Source organism: Chlorocebus sabaeus, chromosome 6 (genome assembly GCF_047675955.1).
Source record: "Chlorocebus sabaeus isolate Y175 chromosome 6, mChlSab1.0.hap1, whole genome shotgun sequence".
Lineage (NCBI taxonomy): Eukaryota > Metazoa > Chordata > Mammalia > Primates > Cercopithecidae > Chlorocebus > Chlorocebus sabaeus.
In genome coordinates this window covers 71,548-89,578 of record NC_132909.1, presented here as the reverse complement: position 1 = coordinate 89,578, position 18,031 = coordinate 71,548, and the positions used below count along the sequence as shown (strand labels likewise).

The 18,031-nt window shown below is 57.8% G+C and overlaps 3 protein-coding genes across 5 annotated transcripts; 1 reads left to right on the top strand and 2 right to left on the bottom strand.

The window, feature by feature from the left end:
- The first annotated feature begins 3,828 nt into the window (after nucleotides 1–3,828).
- TRIM28 (tripartite motif containing 28) lies at nucleotides 3,829–10,395 on the top strand. Of its 2 annotated transcripts, none has more exons than XM_007998459.3 (17): nucleotides 3,829–4,855; nucleotides 5,185–5,297; nucleotides 5,524–5,656; nucleotides 7,102–7,237; nucleotides 7,319–7,435; nucleotides 7,513–7,627; nucleotides 7,753–7,899; nucleotides 8,013–8,127; nucleotides 8,208–8,314; nucleotides 8,412–8,448; nucleotides 8,534–8,582; nucleotides 8,661–8,913; nucleotides 9,004–9,323; nucleotides 9,410–9,533; nucleotides 9,622–9,708; nucleotides 9,826–9,963; nucleotides 10,056–10,395. In XM_007998459.3, exons 1-17 carry the CDS (start codon nucleotides 4,516–4,518, stop codon nucleotides 10,230–10,232), a joined length of 2,508 nt encoding a protein of 835 aa, XP_007996650.1. In that variant the 5' UTR covers nucleotides 3,829–4,515; the 3' UTR covers nucleotides 10,233–10,395. The 2 variants fall into 2 exon arrangements, with proteins under 2 accessions (XP_007996650.1, XP_007996651.1); XM_007998460.3 differs by having other exon boundaries at nucleotides 4,200–4,855; nucleotides 8,537–8,582.
- Nucleotides 10,396–11,222: 827 nt separating this feature from the next.
- CHMP2A (charged multivesicular body protein 2A) lies at nucleotides 11,223–14,758 on the bottom strand. 2 transcript variants are annotated; one of them, XM_007998461.3, is made up of 6 exons: nucleotides 14,614–14,758; nucleotides 13,676–13,867; nucleotides 11,903–12,082; nucleotides 11,699–11,829; nucleotides 11,550–11,611; nucleotides 11,223–11,434 (listed from the first exon to the last, which is right to left on the bottom strand). In XM_007998461.3, exons 2-6 carry the CDS (start codon nucleotides 13,841–13,843, stop codon nucleotides 11,307–11,309), a joined length of 669 nt encoding a protein of 222 aa, XP_007996652.1. In that variant the 5' UTR covers nucleotides 13,844–13,867; nucleotides 14,614–14,758; the 3' UTR covers nucleotides 11,223–11,306. The 2 variants fall into 2 exon arrangements, with proteins under 2 accessions (XP_007996652.1, XP_007996653.1); XM_007998462.3 differs by having other exon boundaries at nucleotides 14,492–14,746.
- A 579-nt stretch (nucleotides 14,759–15,337) lies between these two features.
- UBE2M (ubiquitin conjugating enzyme E2 M) lies at nucleotides 15,338–18,031 on the bottom strand. Its single transcript, XM_007998466.3, has 6 exons — nucleotides 17,923–18,031; nucleotides 16,701–16,795; nucleotides 16,530–16,568; nucleotides 16,325–16,428; nucleotides 15,954–16,017; nucleotides 15,338–15,868 (listed from the first exon to the last, which is right to left on the bottom strand). The coding sequence occupies exons 1-6, from the start codon at nucleotides 18,029–18,031 to the stop codon at nucleotides 15,728–15,730; spliced, it is 552 nt and encodes a 183-aa protein (XP_007996657.1). The 3' UTR covers nucleotides 15,338–15,727.

Genomic DNA, 18,031 nt, shown 5'->3' with positions numbered 1-18,031 from the left:
TTCTCCCCCCACACACCCCGCTTCCCTCCTCAGACAGGATTCTCCCCTCACACACCCCGCTTCCCTCCTCAGACAGGATTCTCCCCCCACACACCCCGCTTCCCTCCTCAGACAGGATTCTCCCTCCCACACACCCCGCTTCCCTCCTCAGACAGGATTCTCCCCCCACACACCCCGCTTCCCTCAGACAGGATTCTCCCCACACACACCCCGCTTCCCTCCTCAGACAGGATTCTCCCTCCCACACACCCCGCTTCCCTCCTCAGACAGGATTCTCCCCCCACACACCCCGCTTCCCTCAGACAGGATTCTCCCCACACAGACCCCGCTTCCCTCCTCAGACAGGATTCTCCCCCCACACACCCCGCTTCCCTCCTCAGACAGGATTCTCCCCCCCACACACCCCGCTTCCCTCCTCAGACAGGATTCTCCCCCCACACACCCCGCTTCCCTCAGACAAGATTCTCCCCCCACACACCCCGCTTCCCTCCTCAGACAGGATTCTCCCCCCACACACCCCGCTTCCCTCCTCAGACAGGATTCTCCCCCCACACACCCCGCTTCCCTCCTCAGACAGGATTCTCCCCCCAACACACCCCGCTTCCCTCAGACAGGATTCTCCCCCCACACACCCCGCTTCCCTCCTCAGACAGGATTCTCCCCCCACACACCCCGCTTCCCTCAGACAGGATTCTCCCCACACAGACCCCGCTTCCCTCCTCAGACAGGATTCTCCCCCCACACACCCCGCTTCCCTCCTCAGACAGGATTCTCCCCCCACACACCCCGCTTCCCTCCTCAGACAGGATTCTCCCCCCACACACCCCGCTTCCCTCCTCAGACAGGATTCTCCCCCCACACACCCCGCTTCCCTCCTCAGACAGGATTCTCCCCCCACACACCCCGCTTCCCTCCTCAGACAGGATTCTCCCCCCACACACCCCGCTTCCCTCCTCAGACAGGATTCTCCCCTCACACACCCCGCTTCCCTCCTCAGACAGGATTCTCCCCCCACACACCCCGCTTCCCTCCTCAGACAGGATTCTCCCCACACACACCCCGCTTCCCTCCTCAGACAGGATTCTCCCCCCACACACCCCGCTTCCCTCCTCAGACAGGATTCTCCCCCCACACACCCCGCTTCCCTCCTTAGACAGGATTCTCCCCCCAACACACCCCGCTTCCCTCAGACAGGATTCTCCCCCCACACACCCCGCTTCCCTCCTCAGACAGGATTCTCCCCCCACACACCCCGCTTCCCTCAGACAGGATTCTCCCCACACAGACCCCGCTTCCCTCAGACAGGATTCTCCCCCCACACACCCCGCTTCCCTCAGACAGGATTCTCCCCACACACACCCCGCTTCCCTCAGACAGGATTCTCCCCCCACACACCCCGCTTCCCTCCTCAGACAGGATTCTTCCCCCACACACCCCGCTTCCCTCCTCAGACAGGATTCTCCCCCCACACACTCCCCTTCCCTCAGACAGGATTCTCCCCCCACACACCCCGCTTCCCTCCTCAGACAGGATTCTCCCCCCACACACCCCGCTTCCCTCAGACAGGATTCTCCCCCCACACACCCCGCTTCCCTCCTCAGACAGGATTCTCCCCCCACACACCCCGCTTCCCTCAGACAGGATTCTCCCCACACAGACCCCGCTTCCCTCAGACAGGATTCTCCCCACACACACCCCGCTTCCCTCAGACAGGATTCTCCCCCGACATACCCTGCTTCCCTCCTCAGACAGGATTCTTCCCCCACACACCCCGCTTCCCTCAGACAGGATTCTCCCCCCACACAGATCCCGCTTCCCTCAGACAGGATTCTCCCCACACACACCCCGCTTCCCTCAGACAGGATTCTCCCCACACACACCCCGCTTCCCTCAGACAGGATTCTCCCCCCCACACACCCCGCTTCCCTCCTCAGACAGGATTCTCCCCCCACACACCCCGCTTCCCTCCTCAGACAGGATTCTCCCCCCACACACCCCACTTCCCTCCTCAGACAGGATTCTCCCCCTACACACCCTGCTTCCCTCCTCAGACAGGATTCTCCCCACACAGACCCCGCTTCCCTCCTCAGACAGGATTCTCCCCCCACACACCCCGCTTCCCTCCTCAGACAGGATTCTCCCCCCACACACCTCGCTTCCCTCCTCAGACAGGATTCTCCCCACACAGACCCCGCTTCCCTCCTCAGACAGGATTCTCCCCACACACACTCCGCTTCCCTCCTCAGACAGGATTCTCCCCACACAGACCCCGCTTCCCTCCTCAGACAGGATTCTCCCCCCACACACCCCGCTTCTCTCCTCACACAGGATTCTCCCCCTACACACTCTGCTTCCCTCCTCAGACAGGATTCTCCCCACACAGACCCCGCTTCCCTCCTCAGACAGGATTCTCCCCACACACACCTCGCTTCCCTCAGACAGGATTCTCCCCCCACACACCCCCCTTCCCTCCTCATTCAGACAAGGTTCTCCTCCCCACACAGACCCTGCTGACAGGATTCTCCTCACACAGACCCTACTTCCCTCCTCAGACAGGATTCTCCCCACACAGACTCTGTTTCCCTCCTCAGACAGGATTCTCTCCACACAGACCCTGCTGCCCTCCTCAGATAGGATTCTTCCCACACAGACCCGCTTCCCTCCTCAGAGAGGGTTCCCCTCCCCACACAGACCCTGTTTCCCTCAGACAGGATTCTCCCCACACAAACCCTACTTTCCTCCTCAGACAGGATTCTCCCCACACAGACCTGCTTCCTTCCCTCCTTGGGATTCCCCACTGTTGAGGTTCAGTTTCCCCATCTGGAAAAGCATCAAAGTCAGGGTAGCCACTGACTAAATCATGCGGACGGGACGCCTGGGGGGCTGGATGGGATTTCATAGACTCATTGCTCTGTAGCCTCTTGTAATTTATAGTTTGCGTGTGTGTTTTTGCGGGGGGTGGTAGGGGGGCCGGCGTGGTGGCTCACACCTGTAATTCCAGCTCTTTGGGAGGTCGAGGCGGGTTGATCACCTGAGGTGGGGAGTTGGAGACCAGCCTGGCCAAAGTGGTGAAAGTCAGTCTCTACTAAAAATACAAAAAATAGTCGGGCGTGTGGTGGCGGATGCCTGTAATCCCAGCTACTCAGGAGGCTGAGGCAGGATAATTGCTTGAACCCAGGAGGCAGAGGTTGCAGTGAGCCGAGATCGCGCCACTGCACTCCAGCCTGGGCAACAGAGCAAAACTCTGTCTCAAAACAAACACAAAAAGATTTCTCGGGTTCAAGCGATTCTCCTGCCTCAGCCTCCCGAGTAGCTGGGAGTACAGGCGCCCGCCACCACGCCCGGCTAATTTTTGTATTTTTAGTAGAGACGGGGTTTCACCACGTTGCCCAGGCTGGTCTCGAACTCCCGACCTCAGGTGATCGACCCGCCTCGACCTCCCAAAGTGCTGGGATTAAAGGCGTGAGCCGCCGCGCCCGGCCACATTTTTTTCGATCTGTTGTCTAGGCTGGCGTGCAGTGGCACAATCCCGGCTCACTGCTGCCCCGGCCTCCTAGGCTAAACGGAGCCTCCCGATTCGCCTAAGAAAACGGTGGGATTACAGGTATGAGCCACGGCGCCCGTCTGTGATCTACATTTGATTTACGCAACTTTCTGTGTTTCTCAAACTATAACGTGGTTAAAATTCAAAAGTCAGCCCCTGCTCTCACACAGGAGGTTCCTCCCTCCTGGGATGGAGACTGTCCTCCCCTCTCTCGGGGCGCAGCCCTTTACTCCGTCTTGGCCCCGCCTACTTCTCCATCGGCCCTGCCCCCTATCCCGAACGCTTAGTGACGCAGAGGCTGGAGACGACTCTACGCGAGCGAAAAGACGCGGGTTGAGGAAGAGTTACGGACTGCCCATGCGCTTGGGCGCACAGCGGCCCGCTTCGGTGTGGTCTGGAGGTGGAGCTGAGAGGGGAATCACACTCTATAAAGGTGCGCACACCCCACTGGCGGATTAAATTGCGGCAGTGACGTCACAGAGGGACCGCCCCGCCCCCACAAGACCCCACCGACGTGGGGTTGGCCGTGGTGGAAGGACCCGGAGTGGGCGCGTGCGTACTGGCAGCCTCTCCCGCCCCGACCGGCCTGAGCCCCGCCCCCGGGCGTGCGGCGCCCAATGCGCGTGCGCGGTGGCGTCGGCGCCAGTTATTTCTGTCCCGCCCCCCGGCCTCGGCTCTTTCTGCGAGCGGGCGCGCGGGCGAGCGGTTGTGCTTGTGGCGCGTGGTGAGGGTTTCGGCGGCGGCTGAGGAAGAAGCGCAGGCGGCGCCTTCGGGAGGCGAGCAGGCAGTAGTTGGCGGTGCCGCAGCAGCGTCCCGCGCGCGGCGGGCAGCGGCCCAGGAGGCGCGTGGCGGTGCTCGGCCTCGCGGCGGCGGCGGCGGCGGCGGCCCAGCAGTTGGCGGCGAGCGCGTCTGCGCCTGCGCGGCGGGCCCCGCGCCCCTCCTCCCCCCTGGGCGCCCCCGGCGGCGTGTGAATGGCGGCCTCGGCGGCGGCAGCCTCGGCAGCAGCGGCCTCGGCTGCCTCTGGCAGCCCGGGCCCGGGCGAGAGCTCCACTGGCGGCGAAAAGCGCTCCACCGCTTCTTCGACCGCGGCCTCGGCCTCGGCCTCGGCCTCGGTGTCGTCGCCCGCGGGGGGCGGCGCCGAGGCGCTGGAGCTGCTGGAGCACTGCGGCGTGTGCAGAGAGCGCCTGCGACCCGAGAGGGAGCCCCGCCTGCTGCCCTGTTTGCACTCGGCCTGTAGTGCCTGCCTAGGGCCCGCGGCGCCCGCCGCCGCCAACAGCTCCGGGGACGGCGGGGCTGCGGGCGACGGCGCCGGTAAGTACGAAGTGATCGGGGCCACCCCTCCCCCTACTCTCTGCCTTTGATTCCGACTGGGTGCAGAGATGAGGATGCCACCTGGGCAAGAGGGTGGGGGCCCGGACAGTGCACGGGGAGTACTTTCTGGGTCCTGCATAGGAACGTGGGTTTGAGCTGGCCGCTGAGATGAGACATCTGACTAAAGTTGGAGAAAGGGCTCAGGGAGGGGAGGGGAGGGGCTGGCTTGCTGCGGGATAATGGTCGGGGGCCCACCCAGCACGGGGATGCGGGGGGCGGTAACTTGGGTGGGAACTTGTAACAGTCTCCCACATCCCTGCCTCTTGAAGTGGTGGACTGTCCCGTGTGCAAGCAACAGTGCTTCTCCAAAGACATCGTGGAGAATTATTTCATGCGTGATAGTGGCAGCAAGGCTGCCACCGACGCCCAGGATGCTAACCAGGTGCGTCCAACCGCAGCAACCACAGGGAGGTTTCTGGGGAGGGGGCATCTGCCCAGGAGGAGATTGACACCAGCTCCCAGGCTGTTACTCGACTTTCCCAAGGCTCTGGGTGGGCTGTCTAGGCTGGGTCAAGGGACCAATCTTAATCTTGGGTTGTATTTTCTGGGGTGTAGATGTGGATCTAGCAAGTTGTCTTGCTCTCTCTGACCCTGCCTTTGTCTGGCAGTGCTGCACTAGCTGTGAGGATAATGCCCCAGCTACCAGCTACTGTGTGGAGTGCTCGGAGCCTCTGTGTGAGACCTGTGTAGAGGCGCACCAGCGGGTGAAGTACACCAAGGACCACACTGTGCGCTCTACTGGTACGTGAGGCTGAGGGGGCTGTTGCTCTCCCGTGTGTGCCCTCAGTTGCTTTTATAATGTTGGTTGCATTTGGTGGATGGGTCCTAGAGTTGTCCAGGGGGTGCCGCCCGAAGGGCTGGAGAGCAGAACTCCAAAAGCAGGAAAATTGGGGTTGTGGTGTGTAGTCTCTAGGGCTTAGGTGGGAGGGGGTGGGAAGGGGAGATGGGGAGACCTTAATGTGCTGCAGGGAGGTACAGAGGGTTTGAGGAAGCTTATCAGGGAGTTCTCAGTCCTGCTGTAGAAGGGCTCAGAATATGCAAACAGGGAAAGGCATGGTGTGAAGGGCTTACTGGGTTTGTGGTTCCCTGGCACACATCTGGTATAAGATGCTGTTAGGGAAAATGAGACTTTGTGGGTCCATGGGTTATAAGTGATGGTGATTTCTGGAAGCGTTTTAGCTTTTGACTTGGCAGAGACTTACCCAGAGTTTGGTTTGGCATTTCCAGCTTTTCACAGACACTTGCTAGCTTTGATTTGGAAAGGAGCTTGAGAGTCTTTTGAGTCTGGCCCAGGGTTTGGGCCAAAATCCTCCCATGAGTGGCCTTTTGGTAGCCATACCGTGATTCTTCCCATCCCAGAGGCCAGCATTGGTGGAAGATAGTGGGAAGGTGGCGACTGTGGGGCCTGAGGAGCCAGGAGGGATAGGCAGGGGCTGCAGGGTGTCCTACATTCCAGACGTCCCAAGCAAAGGTCAGGGTGCAGGAATGGGTGGCACTGGGAAGTCAGTTTCCCCAGTGAGCCCTGATGCTACGTGTTTTGGATTTGGTTGGTATGTTGGACCACTATGCTTAATCGGTTTTCTAATGGGAAGCAGGCTTTGAAGGTTATTAATGTGTTGGTCTGGGGGTGGAATTATGCTGAGCACCAAGCTCCTGGTCTAGAGGGGGTGTGACCACCATTCTGAGGGTCCTAGTTTGACATTTCATCTCTCCCAGTATGAGAACCTCTACAGGTTTTCTCTGGGCTCTTGGGTTGTAAGAGACCCTGGTGTTCTCTTGTCATGAAAGAGAGAGGAAGTTAACCATGAAAGGAGAAGAAAAGGAGTCCAGGGTGGTTTGTAGGCAGAATTCTGAGTATGTCCACTTGGAGAAATTTTCAGTAAAGGGAACAGTGTGTGTGGGGGGGTAGTCCTCTTTTTCTGGAGGCTGTCCTTACCTTTACCTTTGTGTCACCTCTAGAAGCTAGAAGAAAGGGATGTGTTTCTCAGCTATGTTGGGGCAGAGGTTTCTGGAAACAAGGAATTGGGCTTGCAGGCCTGTGTTCTTCGCTGGCCACACCCTCTACATCTTCCCAATAAATGGCCCAGTGTCACAGAACGGGCAGGAAATGAGGCCCCAACTTAGTCTGCTTCCTGAGTTGGGGGTGGTGATGGGCAAGGTCCAGCCTTATGATTCCAACTCCCCAGGGCCAGCCAAGTCTCGGGATGGTGAACGTACCGTCTATTGCAACGTACACAAGCATGAACCCCTTGTGCTGTTTTGTGAGAGCTGTGATACTCTCACCTGCCGAGACTGCCAGCTCAATGCCCACAAGGACCACCAGTGAGTCCCAAGGCATAGTGGTTGGGTGGGTGCCACCCCTTCCCTAGCTTAGTGCTCAGGAACACATTTGTCTGCTCTCAGGTACCAGTTCTTAGAGGATGCAGTGAGGAACCAGCGCAAGCTCCTGGCCTCACTGGTGAAGCGCCTTGGGGACAAACATGCCACATTGCAGAAGAGCACCAAGGAGGTTCGCAGCTCGTAAGTGTGGGTTCTGGGGCTGTGGAGTGGCCCAGGGCAGCAAGACCCTACCTAGCCTGACCTGCTCTGTCCCCTAGGATTCGCCAGGTGTCTGATGTACAGAAGCGTGTGCAAGTGGATGTCAAGATGGCCATCCTGCAGATCATGAAGGAACTGAATAAGCGGGGCCGTGTGCTGGTCAACGATGCCCAGGTAATCCTTGTGCCAGTGAGAGGGTCCCTGAGCCCCCTCGGCTGATTGATAATGCTTTCCCGGGTAAGGAGTGATCGTAGTGTTCTCTGCCTTCTCTGCTTACCCCATACATCTTCCATTTGCAGAAAGTTACTGAGGGGCAGCAGGAGCGCCTGGAGCGGCAGCACTGGACCATGACCAAGATCCAGAAGCACCAGGAGCACATTCTGCGCTTTGCCTCTTGGGCTCTGGAGAGTGACAACAACACAGCCCTTTTGCTTTCTAAGAAGTTGGTGTGTACTGGTGGGCTTCCAGCTGGTGGGTTCCAGGCAGGCGGCTCCCAGTACCTCAAATCCCTATTTGTTGTTGGTGTGCTCATTCTTTCTTCCCTTTCACTCCCAACCAGATCTACTTCCAGCTGCACCGGGCCCTCAAGATGATTGTGGATCCCGTGGAGCCACATGGCGAGATGAAGTTTCAGTGGGACCTCAATGCCTGGACCAAGAGTGCCGAGGCCTTCGGTGGGTCCCAGCTCTACCTTGCTCTGCTTTGTTATTACCCCATGTGCTGTACTTGCTTATGTTTTTGTTTTTTTGTGCAGGCAAGATTGTGGCAGAGCGTCCTGGCACTAACTCAACAGGCCCTGCACCCATGGCCCCTCCAAGAGCCCCAGGGCCCCTGAGCAAGCAGGGCTCTGGCAGCAGCCAGGTGAGCAGGAGAGAGGACCCAGGAAGGGGGTGGGCAGGGAATGGGGTCCAACAGGGTTCTTGTCCCACTGAGGCAGAGGGCTCTGCTTTGTTCACAGCCCATGGAGGTACAGGAAGGCTATGGCTTTGGGTCAGGTGAGTGGGTCTGCCTAGTGGGTGGGGAAGGGCCCCAGTGCTGTTTCTACCCCAACCTGCCAGTCTTCTTTCTCCATTTTCTAAGTAGATGATCCCTACTCAAGTGCAGAGCCCCATGTGTCAGGTGTGAAACGGTAAGTGTGGCACCTCCCCTGGGAGTGGAGGTGGATGGTGGGTAGGGGTGTGCTCATGCCAGGTTGCTGCATCTACAGGTCCCGCTCAGGTGAGGGCGAGGTGAGCGGCCTTATGCGCAAGGTGCCACGAGTGAGCCTGGAACGCCTGGACCTGGACCTCACAGCTGACAGCCAGCCACCCGTCTTCAAGGTCTTCCCAGGCAGTACCACTGAGGACTACAACCTTATTGTTATTGAACGTGGTGCCGCTGCTGCAGCTACTGGCCAGCCAGGGACTGCCCCTGCAGGAACCCCTGGTGCCCCACCCCTGGCTGGTATGGCCATTGTCAAGGTAAGCCTGTCCCAAGGAACTATAGCTGTAGGATGAAGCCTGTAGTCCAGGTCTGGACCCTGTTGAACACCCCTCATCACCACCTTGCAGGAGGAGGAGACGGAGGCTGCCATTGGAGCCCCTCCTACTGCCACTGAGGGCCCTGAAACCAAACCTGTGCTTATGGCTCTTGCGGAGGGTCCTGGTGCTGAGGGTCCCCGCCTGGCCTCACCTAGTGGCAGCACCAGCTCAGGGCTGGAGGTGGTGGCTCCTGAGGGTACCTCAGCCCCAGGTGGTGGCCCGGGAACCCTGGATGACAGTGCCACCATTTGCCGTGTCTGCCAGAAGCCAGGTGATCTGGTCATGTGCAACCAGTGTGAGTTTTGTTTCCACCTGGACTGTCACCTGCCGGCCCTGCAGGATGTACCAGGGTGAGTGTGAGGCTGGTGTGGGTCTAGTCTGGGTGTTGGGCTGTCTGGACAGGATCATGTGCAGACCCTTATTCTCTTCACCCTAGGGAGGAGTGGAGCTGCTCACTCTGCCATGTGCTCCCTGACCTGAAGGAGGAGGATGGCAGCCTCAGCCTGGATGGTGCAGACAGCACTGGCGTGGTGGCCAAGCTCTCGCCAGCCAACCAGCGGGTGAGGACTGGGGTTACCTAGGTGGGGTTGCCCATAGAGGCTTTATAGGTGCTACCCAGAGCTGTGACATCCAGTACACTGTTTGTAGAAATGTGAGCGTGTTCTGCTGGCTCTCTTCTGTCATGAACCCTGCCGCCCCCTGCATCAGTTGGCTACCGACTCCACCTTCTCCCTGGTGAGTCCTAGGACGGGAAAGTCGGGGGGTGGGGCGGTGGTGGCTGCCAGGTCTCACCCTCAACCTGTGCATGTATATGTGTGTCTTTGTGTGTGTATGTGTGATCTCTGCCTGTAGGACCAGCCCGGTGGCACCCTGGATCTGACCCTGATCCGCGCCCGCCTGCAGGAGAAGTTGTCACCTCCCTACAGCTCCCCACAGGAGTTTGCCCAGGATGTGGGCCGCATGTTCAAGCAATTCAACAAGTTAACTGAGGTGAGCTAGTGGAATGGAGGGGCTGTGGGCAGGGAGAGATGTGAAGGAAAGAGCTAGGACCCATTCATCCACTGCATTCCTGCTTGGTCCAGGACAAGGCAGACGTGCAGTCCATCATCGGCCTGCAGCGCTTCTTCGAGACGCGCATGAACGAGGCCTTCGGTGACACCAAGTTCTCTGCTGTGCTGGTGGAGCCCCCGCCGATGAGCCTGCCTGGTGCTGGCCTGAGTTCCCAGGAGCTGTCTGGTGGCCCTGGTGATGGCCCCTGAGGCTGGAGCCCCCATGGCCAGCTAAGCCTGGCTCTGTTCTCTGTCTTGTCACCCCATCCCCACTCCCCTGGTGGCCTGACTCCCACTCCCTGGTGGCCCCATCCCCCAGTTCCTCACGATACGGTTTTTACTTCTGTGGATTTAATAAAAACTTCACCAGTTCCTCAGGCCTTGGCTGGTTGGGGGGGCTGTGGTCCTAGGGCCTGGTTTATTGACTGTATCTGCTATTCAGCCTTATCAAGCACTGGTGGCACAAGGGAGGGGGGTCTTGTCCCCAGCCTACCCAAGCCCATGTGTATGGATGCCTAGGGAGTGGGGAAGACTGCCTCCTTGCCCTTTCTGGATATGGGGAGGGCACCCAGGGCAAAGGATGTACACGCTAGAGGCTTGTTTGGTACCCTGTGCGATGGTGGGTGTGACCTGCAGCCCTGTGTAGGCAGGGTTAGCCCCACTCTACTGAATACTTCATAAACTTTGGTGCCGTAGCTGTTTCTCATCTTCAGATGGTACCACAGTGAGCTGAGACCTTCCAAATATGGTTTTTTCCGTCTCCCTTTGCTGAGTCCACGTAACATTATCATTCATCCCTGTGTTATGATTTAGTTACTCTACAGTTGAGCCCGTGTGAATCTCAAGGTCACCCCCTTGCCTCGGTTGGTCTGGACTGTCCTCGAATGTTGTCATGAAACCATCACTGGACCAAACAGTGTTGGGCACTACAGCCTGGCAGATGGAGGACTGGCCTCTCAAGATCCTACCAGGGTGTTTGGGGGAGTCCAGTATCTTGGGGGAGGGGATGGAGCAGGGCCCACAGCTCACCTCAAGCTCCCAACCCCTGAAAAACCCCAGGTGGACTTTGCTTGTCCACCCCTGCCCCAAACCCCCAGCCTTGGCTTTGTACCAAGTGCCTCTTGCGTTAGGTGATACTTGTCCTCCCAGGGACCCCAGCCTGGTCCCACATCAGGCCAAAAGTCACATGGGCCTAGAGACTAGTGTCCAATCTCTTTTATTACAGAGGGGTTAGGGTAAAAGATCCTGGGCATCCACTGGTTATCTTGGAGTGGCAGGGGGCACTCAGTCCCTCCGCAGGTTCTTGAGCCGTTCCTCCAGGTCTGCATCTGCATCAGCTAGGGCTGAGGCTGCGGCCTCTGCTTTTTTCCCACCAGCAGCCACACTGAGCGAGCCTCCAGTTGAGGGGAGGTCTGCAGAGAAAGTGGGGGTTTGAGCAGGGGAGGGGAGTAATGCAGGCAAAGGGAGGGCTTGGGGCTGTGGCTGGGCCTTGGGTGGGAAATGGGGCCCAGGTTTTGGAGCACTCACTTGACAGCTCATCTGTTAGGCTAAGTCCCAGCTCATCCAGGACCTGGGACACAACAGCATCACTAGGGAAGAGAGAGAACTCAATGAGGGCTATGCACTCCATGAGGGCCAGGCAAACACCTCTACCCTCCCATCCAGTTTCCCCATACCTCTCCTCTTCGTCTTCCTCATCACCCATGGCATCATCAATAGCATCATTCATCATCTCCTCCTTCATATCCATGATCTCTGCCTGCCGTTCAAACTCCATCATGATCTTCTGGATCTGGGGCAACTTCAGCTGGAAGTGGTAGGAGTGTCAGTGTGGTCCCCATAGGTCGTGGGAGTGGGAAGGGGGATTGGGAAAAGCGCACCTGTCTGTTCATGGTGCCCATGGCCTTGGTGACACCCTTCATGGCTTGTGCCATCGAGTTGTTGGACTTGAGTGTCTGAATCTTGAGGGACACAGCCTGGATGTTGGCCCGCATCAATACAAACTTGCGCACATAGCGCCGGGTGCGCACCAAGTCTTTTGCCATGATGCGAACGGCATCCTGCAGAGTAGACGGGTATCAAGGACACAGGAATGAGATTATCCTATACTTCTTGACACCCCATTAGTTAGGTGTTCCTCCCCACCACCCCAATTCGCAATTCCACTTGAAGTTTACAGAGACTTTGTGGCTAACCCAATGGTCACTGGTCCCTCCCTCCTGACCTAACCCTTCTCTGCCTCTTGAGCCACCAACTCCCTGGGCTCCTTTGTAAGGTCCTCCTCACCTCTCTTGATTCGTAAATGGTAAAAGAAAGGCCCCAGGCTCACTCCTTAGGGTTCCTTTTCTCTCCATGTTTTCAGTCATTCTTTTGACTTAACAGCCATTGCTCAATTTCTATTCCCAGCCTAGACAAAGAATCTGCCCCTTCTTCCACTTGATACAAACCCACACCTCAAACTATCCAGAATCGCATACAAACCTGAGGCTCAGCTTTTGATTTCCTCTCCAAACATCTTTCTTGCCCATCCCAAGAAATGCTATCTTCTCTGCCTACCTGTTCAGGCCAAAACCCTCTCACCCATCAAAGGCTGTGTTCCTTCTTCATGTCTCCTTACTGGTTTTGGCAGCCTCTTTGCCGTAGCTTATCCTTATCCTTTTTTTTTTTTTTCTTTTTTTGAGATGGAGTCTTGCTTTGTTGCCTAGGCTGGAGTGCTGTGGCACAATCTTGGCTCACTGAAACCTATGTCTCCCGGGTTCAAGTGATTCTCCTGCTTCAGCCTCTCGAATAGCTGGGATAACAAGCATGCACCACCATGTCTGGCTAATTTTTGGTAGAGCGGGCTTCTGCTGTGTTGGCCAGGCTGGTCTTGAACTCCTGACCTCGGGTGATCCGTCCACCTCAGCCTCCCAAAGTGCTAGGATTACAGGCGTGAGCCACCATGCCTGGCCAGCTTATCCTTATAGTTATCTTTTTTCTTTCTTTTTTTTTTTTTTTTGAGACAGAATCTTGCTCTGTTGCCCAGGCTGGAGTGCAGTGGCACAATGTCAGCTCACTGTAACCTCCGCCTCCTGGGTTCAAGTGATTGTCCTGCCTCAGCCTCCGGAGTAGCTGGGATTACAGGTGTGCACCACCACGCCCAGCTAGTTTTTTGTATTTTCAGTAGAGATGGGGTTTCACCACGCTGGTCAGGCTGGTCTCGAAGTCCTGACCTCAGGTGATCCAACCACCTTGGCCTCCCAAAGTGCTGGGATTCCAGGTGTGAGCTACCGCGCCCAGCCCTGTAATCCCTAACCTTTCAACTTAGCTCCCACTTTGGCCCACAGTTCTGAATTGTCTGGTCCATGCCCAACTCTTGAAGCTCACCTGTCATCTCCTGTTTTGTCGAGGCTCTCTTTTAACATTTGCTGCTCTGTCTGCTTGACACATTCCCTGCCCAGATCTGTAGGCTCACTGTCATAACTCAAGCCTTGGCTCTCATACCAGTTCCTTGGAGGCAGCCTTCCAGACCCTCAAACTAGGGAAGCCCTGCTGACCTTTCACTCCACTCATTTTGCTGAAAGCACCTGTGTTTGGTGTCTGGTCTCTCTTGTTTACTGCTGTTACAGCCGTGCCTGATTGACAGCAACCTGCCCCTGACCACCCACACTCACCATCTGGCCTTGCTTGGCCATCTTCTTAATGTCTGCAATGATTTTCTTCTCCTGGGTCTCTAGTTTCTGTCGCTCGCGGTCCAGCTCCCGCATGGCACGGTTCAGGGCCCTCTGGTTCTGCCGCAGTAGCTCCTCTGGCGTCTTCCGGCGCCCGAACAACAGGTCCATGGTGGTAGAAGCTCACTGGCAGGCCTGAGACAGATGTGAGGCCCAGTTGTAGAGCAGGGGGCCCAGAAGGAGGGCAAGAAGCAGAACAGGGTCACGGGAGCCTTGCTAAACGGGAAGGGGCTGAGACTGGAGACAGGAATGAGGGGCCAAAAGGGAACAGCTGAGAACACTGGGATTGTCCCGGGGACACATAAGGGGGACAGGTAGACCTGAAAATTACCCAAGCGCTGGCCCGAGCCCCTCCATCGCCATACCCCCACAGAAGTTACGGCTTCCAAGTTTAGCTTTTCTCTCCAGACCCATGGGTGAGGCCCCGGAGTCCTTGATACGACTGGGGGGGGGGGGGTGGCGACGCGAGTTGGCGCACTAGTGTTTTAGGGACCGTGGGCACTGAGCACAGGGCAATTGTGGGGGTTCTGATAGAGGAGGACAGGATGGGCGGAGACCCTAAGAACCAAGAAAGGTGAATGTGGGGCTGTGAAGCTGAGGACAAGGCATTAGAATCTGGGAACCCTGAATGCTGAGGGAGACGGTTGGGAGCGCTGGGGCATCCTGTACACCGAGGACCGGATGATGCAGGTTGGGTCGCACTATACACCGAGGACAGAGTCAGTGGGCCCGGCACCAAAGCAAGGTGGTGTTGGAGACCTCGATGTTGACGACAGGGTCCCAGGGAGAAGCGAGGCACCGGACACCCGGGCGAGTAGAAGCCTCGTACGCTGCCGCCCGCACGCCCGCCCGGTATCCGCGGTCCAGCAGGGGCCACTCACCGGAGCTGGGACGGGCACCCGCTTCCGCTTCCGGGTCACGCTTCTTTCTGGGTTCCCCGACTTGCCCACCTACCAAGGCCCCTCGATCCTGTCGCCTCCGCCGCCGTTTCCGGATTAAACGACGTGACGTAACATGCCCCGCCCGCACCCGGAAGGTTGGGAGGCTCCCAGGAGCGCGCGTGCGTACGTGCCCTGGAATGGGCCAGCGTTCGAGCGCATGCGCAATAGCTCCCGTTGCCTCTGCGCGTCAGTGTTTCATGTTTGAGTCCCGCCCAAGTGACCCCACCAAGCCAGTACCGGGGTGGGCGCTTTCCACCCAACCTCCACTTGAGGGCCCAGCTTGTCCGTGAGACCCTGACTTCTGGCTGAGGCCTCAGATAGAAGGAGCCTCAGGAGGCTCCTCCTCCTCGGTGGGCCCACCCACACAAGAAAGGGGCAAAGCTAGAGATGGCTTGTTTCTTCCACTGTGCTGCCCTCTTGGCCAGGAACCCAGAGGTCACTGGATCCTGCCTACGCTTCTCATCCTAGAGTAGGCTTCATCCCAACCAACCCCAGGCTCTAGCCTGGTATCCCCACCAACTCGAGAGCTGCCCCAGGCACTGGGCAGCCTGTTGTAGGGTGCTCCAATGCCACCTGTGACCAGACGTTCCACCACCCCAACTTTGCAGGCCCTAATGGACCTCAGCTGCCCCACCCACCCCATAGAAGTAAGAAGCAGAGGCCATGCAGTAACATTCCCCTTTAATAGCCTGGTGCGACCTCCAGAGGTGGAGGGGTGGGTTGCCTGGGCCCAGCTACCCAGGCCCCTTGCCCACCCACTCCACAGCCCAGAGTGGGGGCTGAACAAGCACCCAGCAGGGGGGCTAGACAAGCCAATTCATTTCCCATCGCTGAGTGGGTCGGGGGAGGCAGAGCCGACCTTAATCACATGGTGGTAAAAAAAAAAAAAAAAAAAAAAAAAAAAACTAGGGGCAAGTGGCAGGAAGGGGAGGTAAGGCCAAGGCAGGGAATTCCCCCACGGGCCGCCCCCCAAACCCCTACCGATGGCCCCCAATAAATATTTGCAGGGGATGCCAGGGCTTGTGGCCGTGGCGGGGGTGGGTATGCGCCAACCCTATTTCAGGCAGCGCTCGAAGTAGGTGGAGCCGATGTAGCCACCGCGCATGGAGCGCTGCACGTTCTGCTCAAACAGCCGCCGGTTGTTCTGCAGGACCTCTGCAGCCTCCTTGTTCAGTGGGTCCTCGGGGTTGGGCTCCTGTGGCCAGTACAGGTGGGGGGGTCAACAGGCCAGAGGGACAGAAGGCCAGTCTCCCCAGACCCAACCACCTATTCCTACTCACCAAGAAGAGATACTGCAGGCCATAAATTATGGAGTTTATCGTAAGGACTGGCTTCCAGTCCTCTCTGTGGACAGAGAGCATCAGGGTCAGAGCTTGGTGAGGGGGAGACTGCCACAGGCCCCTCTGGTATTGGGCAGGTCAGATCCAGGGCATAGGAGAGTGAGCATGTGAGAGGCTGGGAGGGAGGGTGTGGAGCAGGCCAGGCCAGGGAGAAAACCAAGGTCAGGCCATGAGGAAGATGACTGGGAAATGAAGAAACCACAAACAACAAAGGGGTGGGAAGGCACAGAGTCTGATGTAGTGCCCACAAGACCATGAGGGGGACCTGGCAGGCAGGGCTGGGGAGGGCAGTAGAGGGCCCGTGCCTTCACCTGAGGATGTTGAGGCAGACGTTGCCCTCGAGGTCAATGTTGGGGTGATAGACCATTGTCTCACACTTCACCTTGGGGGGATCATGTGGGTACCCCTGGCCCACCTGGCTCCAGGAAAAGAAAGGAGAGATGGGTAGGTCCCTGGAAGGGCCTCAGCTGCTGCCTCCTCAGTCCAGGGAGCCATCCCTGCCTGCCTGGGACTCACCTTAAAACTGAACACAAACTTTCCACTCTTGTAGAAGCCCTGGGAGGGAAAGGGGGAGAAGAAAATTTTAGGGTTCCATCCTGTGGGGCCTGATGGGCGGAATATGTCTCCCTCCTCTCAGTGGGGACACGCTTGGTCTGCTCCTGGGAATTCAGCCATATGCACCCTCACCTCATCAGGACAGATGACCAGCTTGAAGTTGAGGAGGTCGTCTGGATCTGAGAAGCTGATATCACACGTCTTGGGCAGGTTCAGCTCGTTTATGTCTGGATTTGGGCAGCAGAGAGTGGGGGTCAGAAAGAGGGAGGGGAAGAGAGAGAGACAGGGAGCCAGCAGGACACTTAGGGCAGGTGTTTGTTAGCAGAACCCCCATGGTCTCCTCCTAGACCCCTAGGCCTCTGTCCTGGGCTGTGCTCCACACCTCCAGCCCTCTCCCTGTTCCCTAGCTTGGCTCTTGTGGATACACATCATACCCCAAACATGCATGTTTAGTTGTGTATGCGTGTCCCAACTCCTGGTCCAGGGTAACCCCCAACTTTTCTGTATCCACAGCTCCCAAATGTCCCCACTCCCAAACATCCTCTGACTGCCCTAAACTCCCGGCTCCCCATCCATGACCTCTACTCTCCAGTATCTACCTGTTCACCCAAACTCAAAGATCCTGCCCACCCCCACCAACCCTCAGTCCTCACTGTCCTTCCTCTTCTCTGTCTCTCAGACCCAGCTTCCCATCTGACCCCTACAATCTCAAGTCCCCAACCCCCACCACCCTGCCCCACCTCCTTTGACTCTGAGGTTCACAGCACAATAGCCTAAATTTCCCCTCACCCCTGTCTCCAATCCCTGGTACTCACTAACCTTCCTTCCTCCACCTGTTACCCCAAAGCCCAAATCCAAATTGCTGTGACTCTCAGGTAGGCCCATGGGTCCCTAATCCTCCAACTTACTTTACCCGTTTGACTCTGAGATTCCCAGAGACCCCAGCATAATACACTAAATCCTCTCCCACTCATATCACCAACCTTTAGCCTCTACTATCCGTCTCTTTTTCGCCTGTCACCCCAAACCCAAGTTCCCGTCTAACCCCCATACTCTCCAGTCCCCAGCTCCTCCACTCCACTGCCTGACTCTGAGATTCCGAGTCCCTAGTACCAGACACCAGGCCTTCCTAATATCCTAAACCACCACATACCGGGACCCATCTCTGACCCCCACCCCGTGACTGCATGATCCCAACCCTCAAGACCTGAACTCCGACCCCCCCCCCCCCCACTCGGGGCCCTCCACCTCTGACCCTCGGCAACAGCATTACCCCCTCCTGACTCTTAACATCACCCTGCCTCAGGCCCTGACCTCCGACCTCCGGCTCCAACCCCATCCCCTGACCCCCTACCCTTCTGGATCCGCAGCTGCGCCGCCGACGCCTTCTTGCTGCTGCCCTTGGTGCCGCCCGCCGACTCCTCCTCCTTCTTCTGCTGCTTCAGCGAGAACAGCTTGATCAT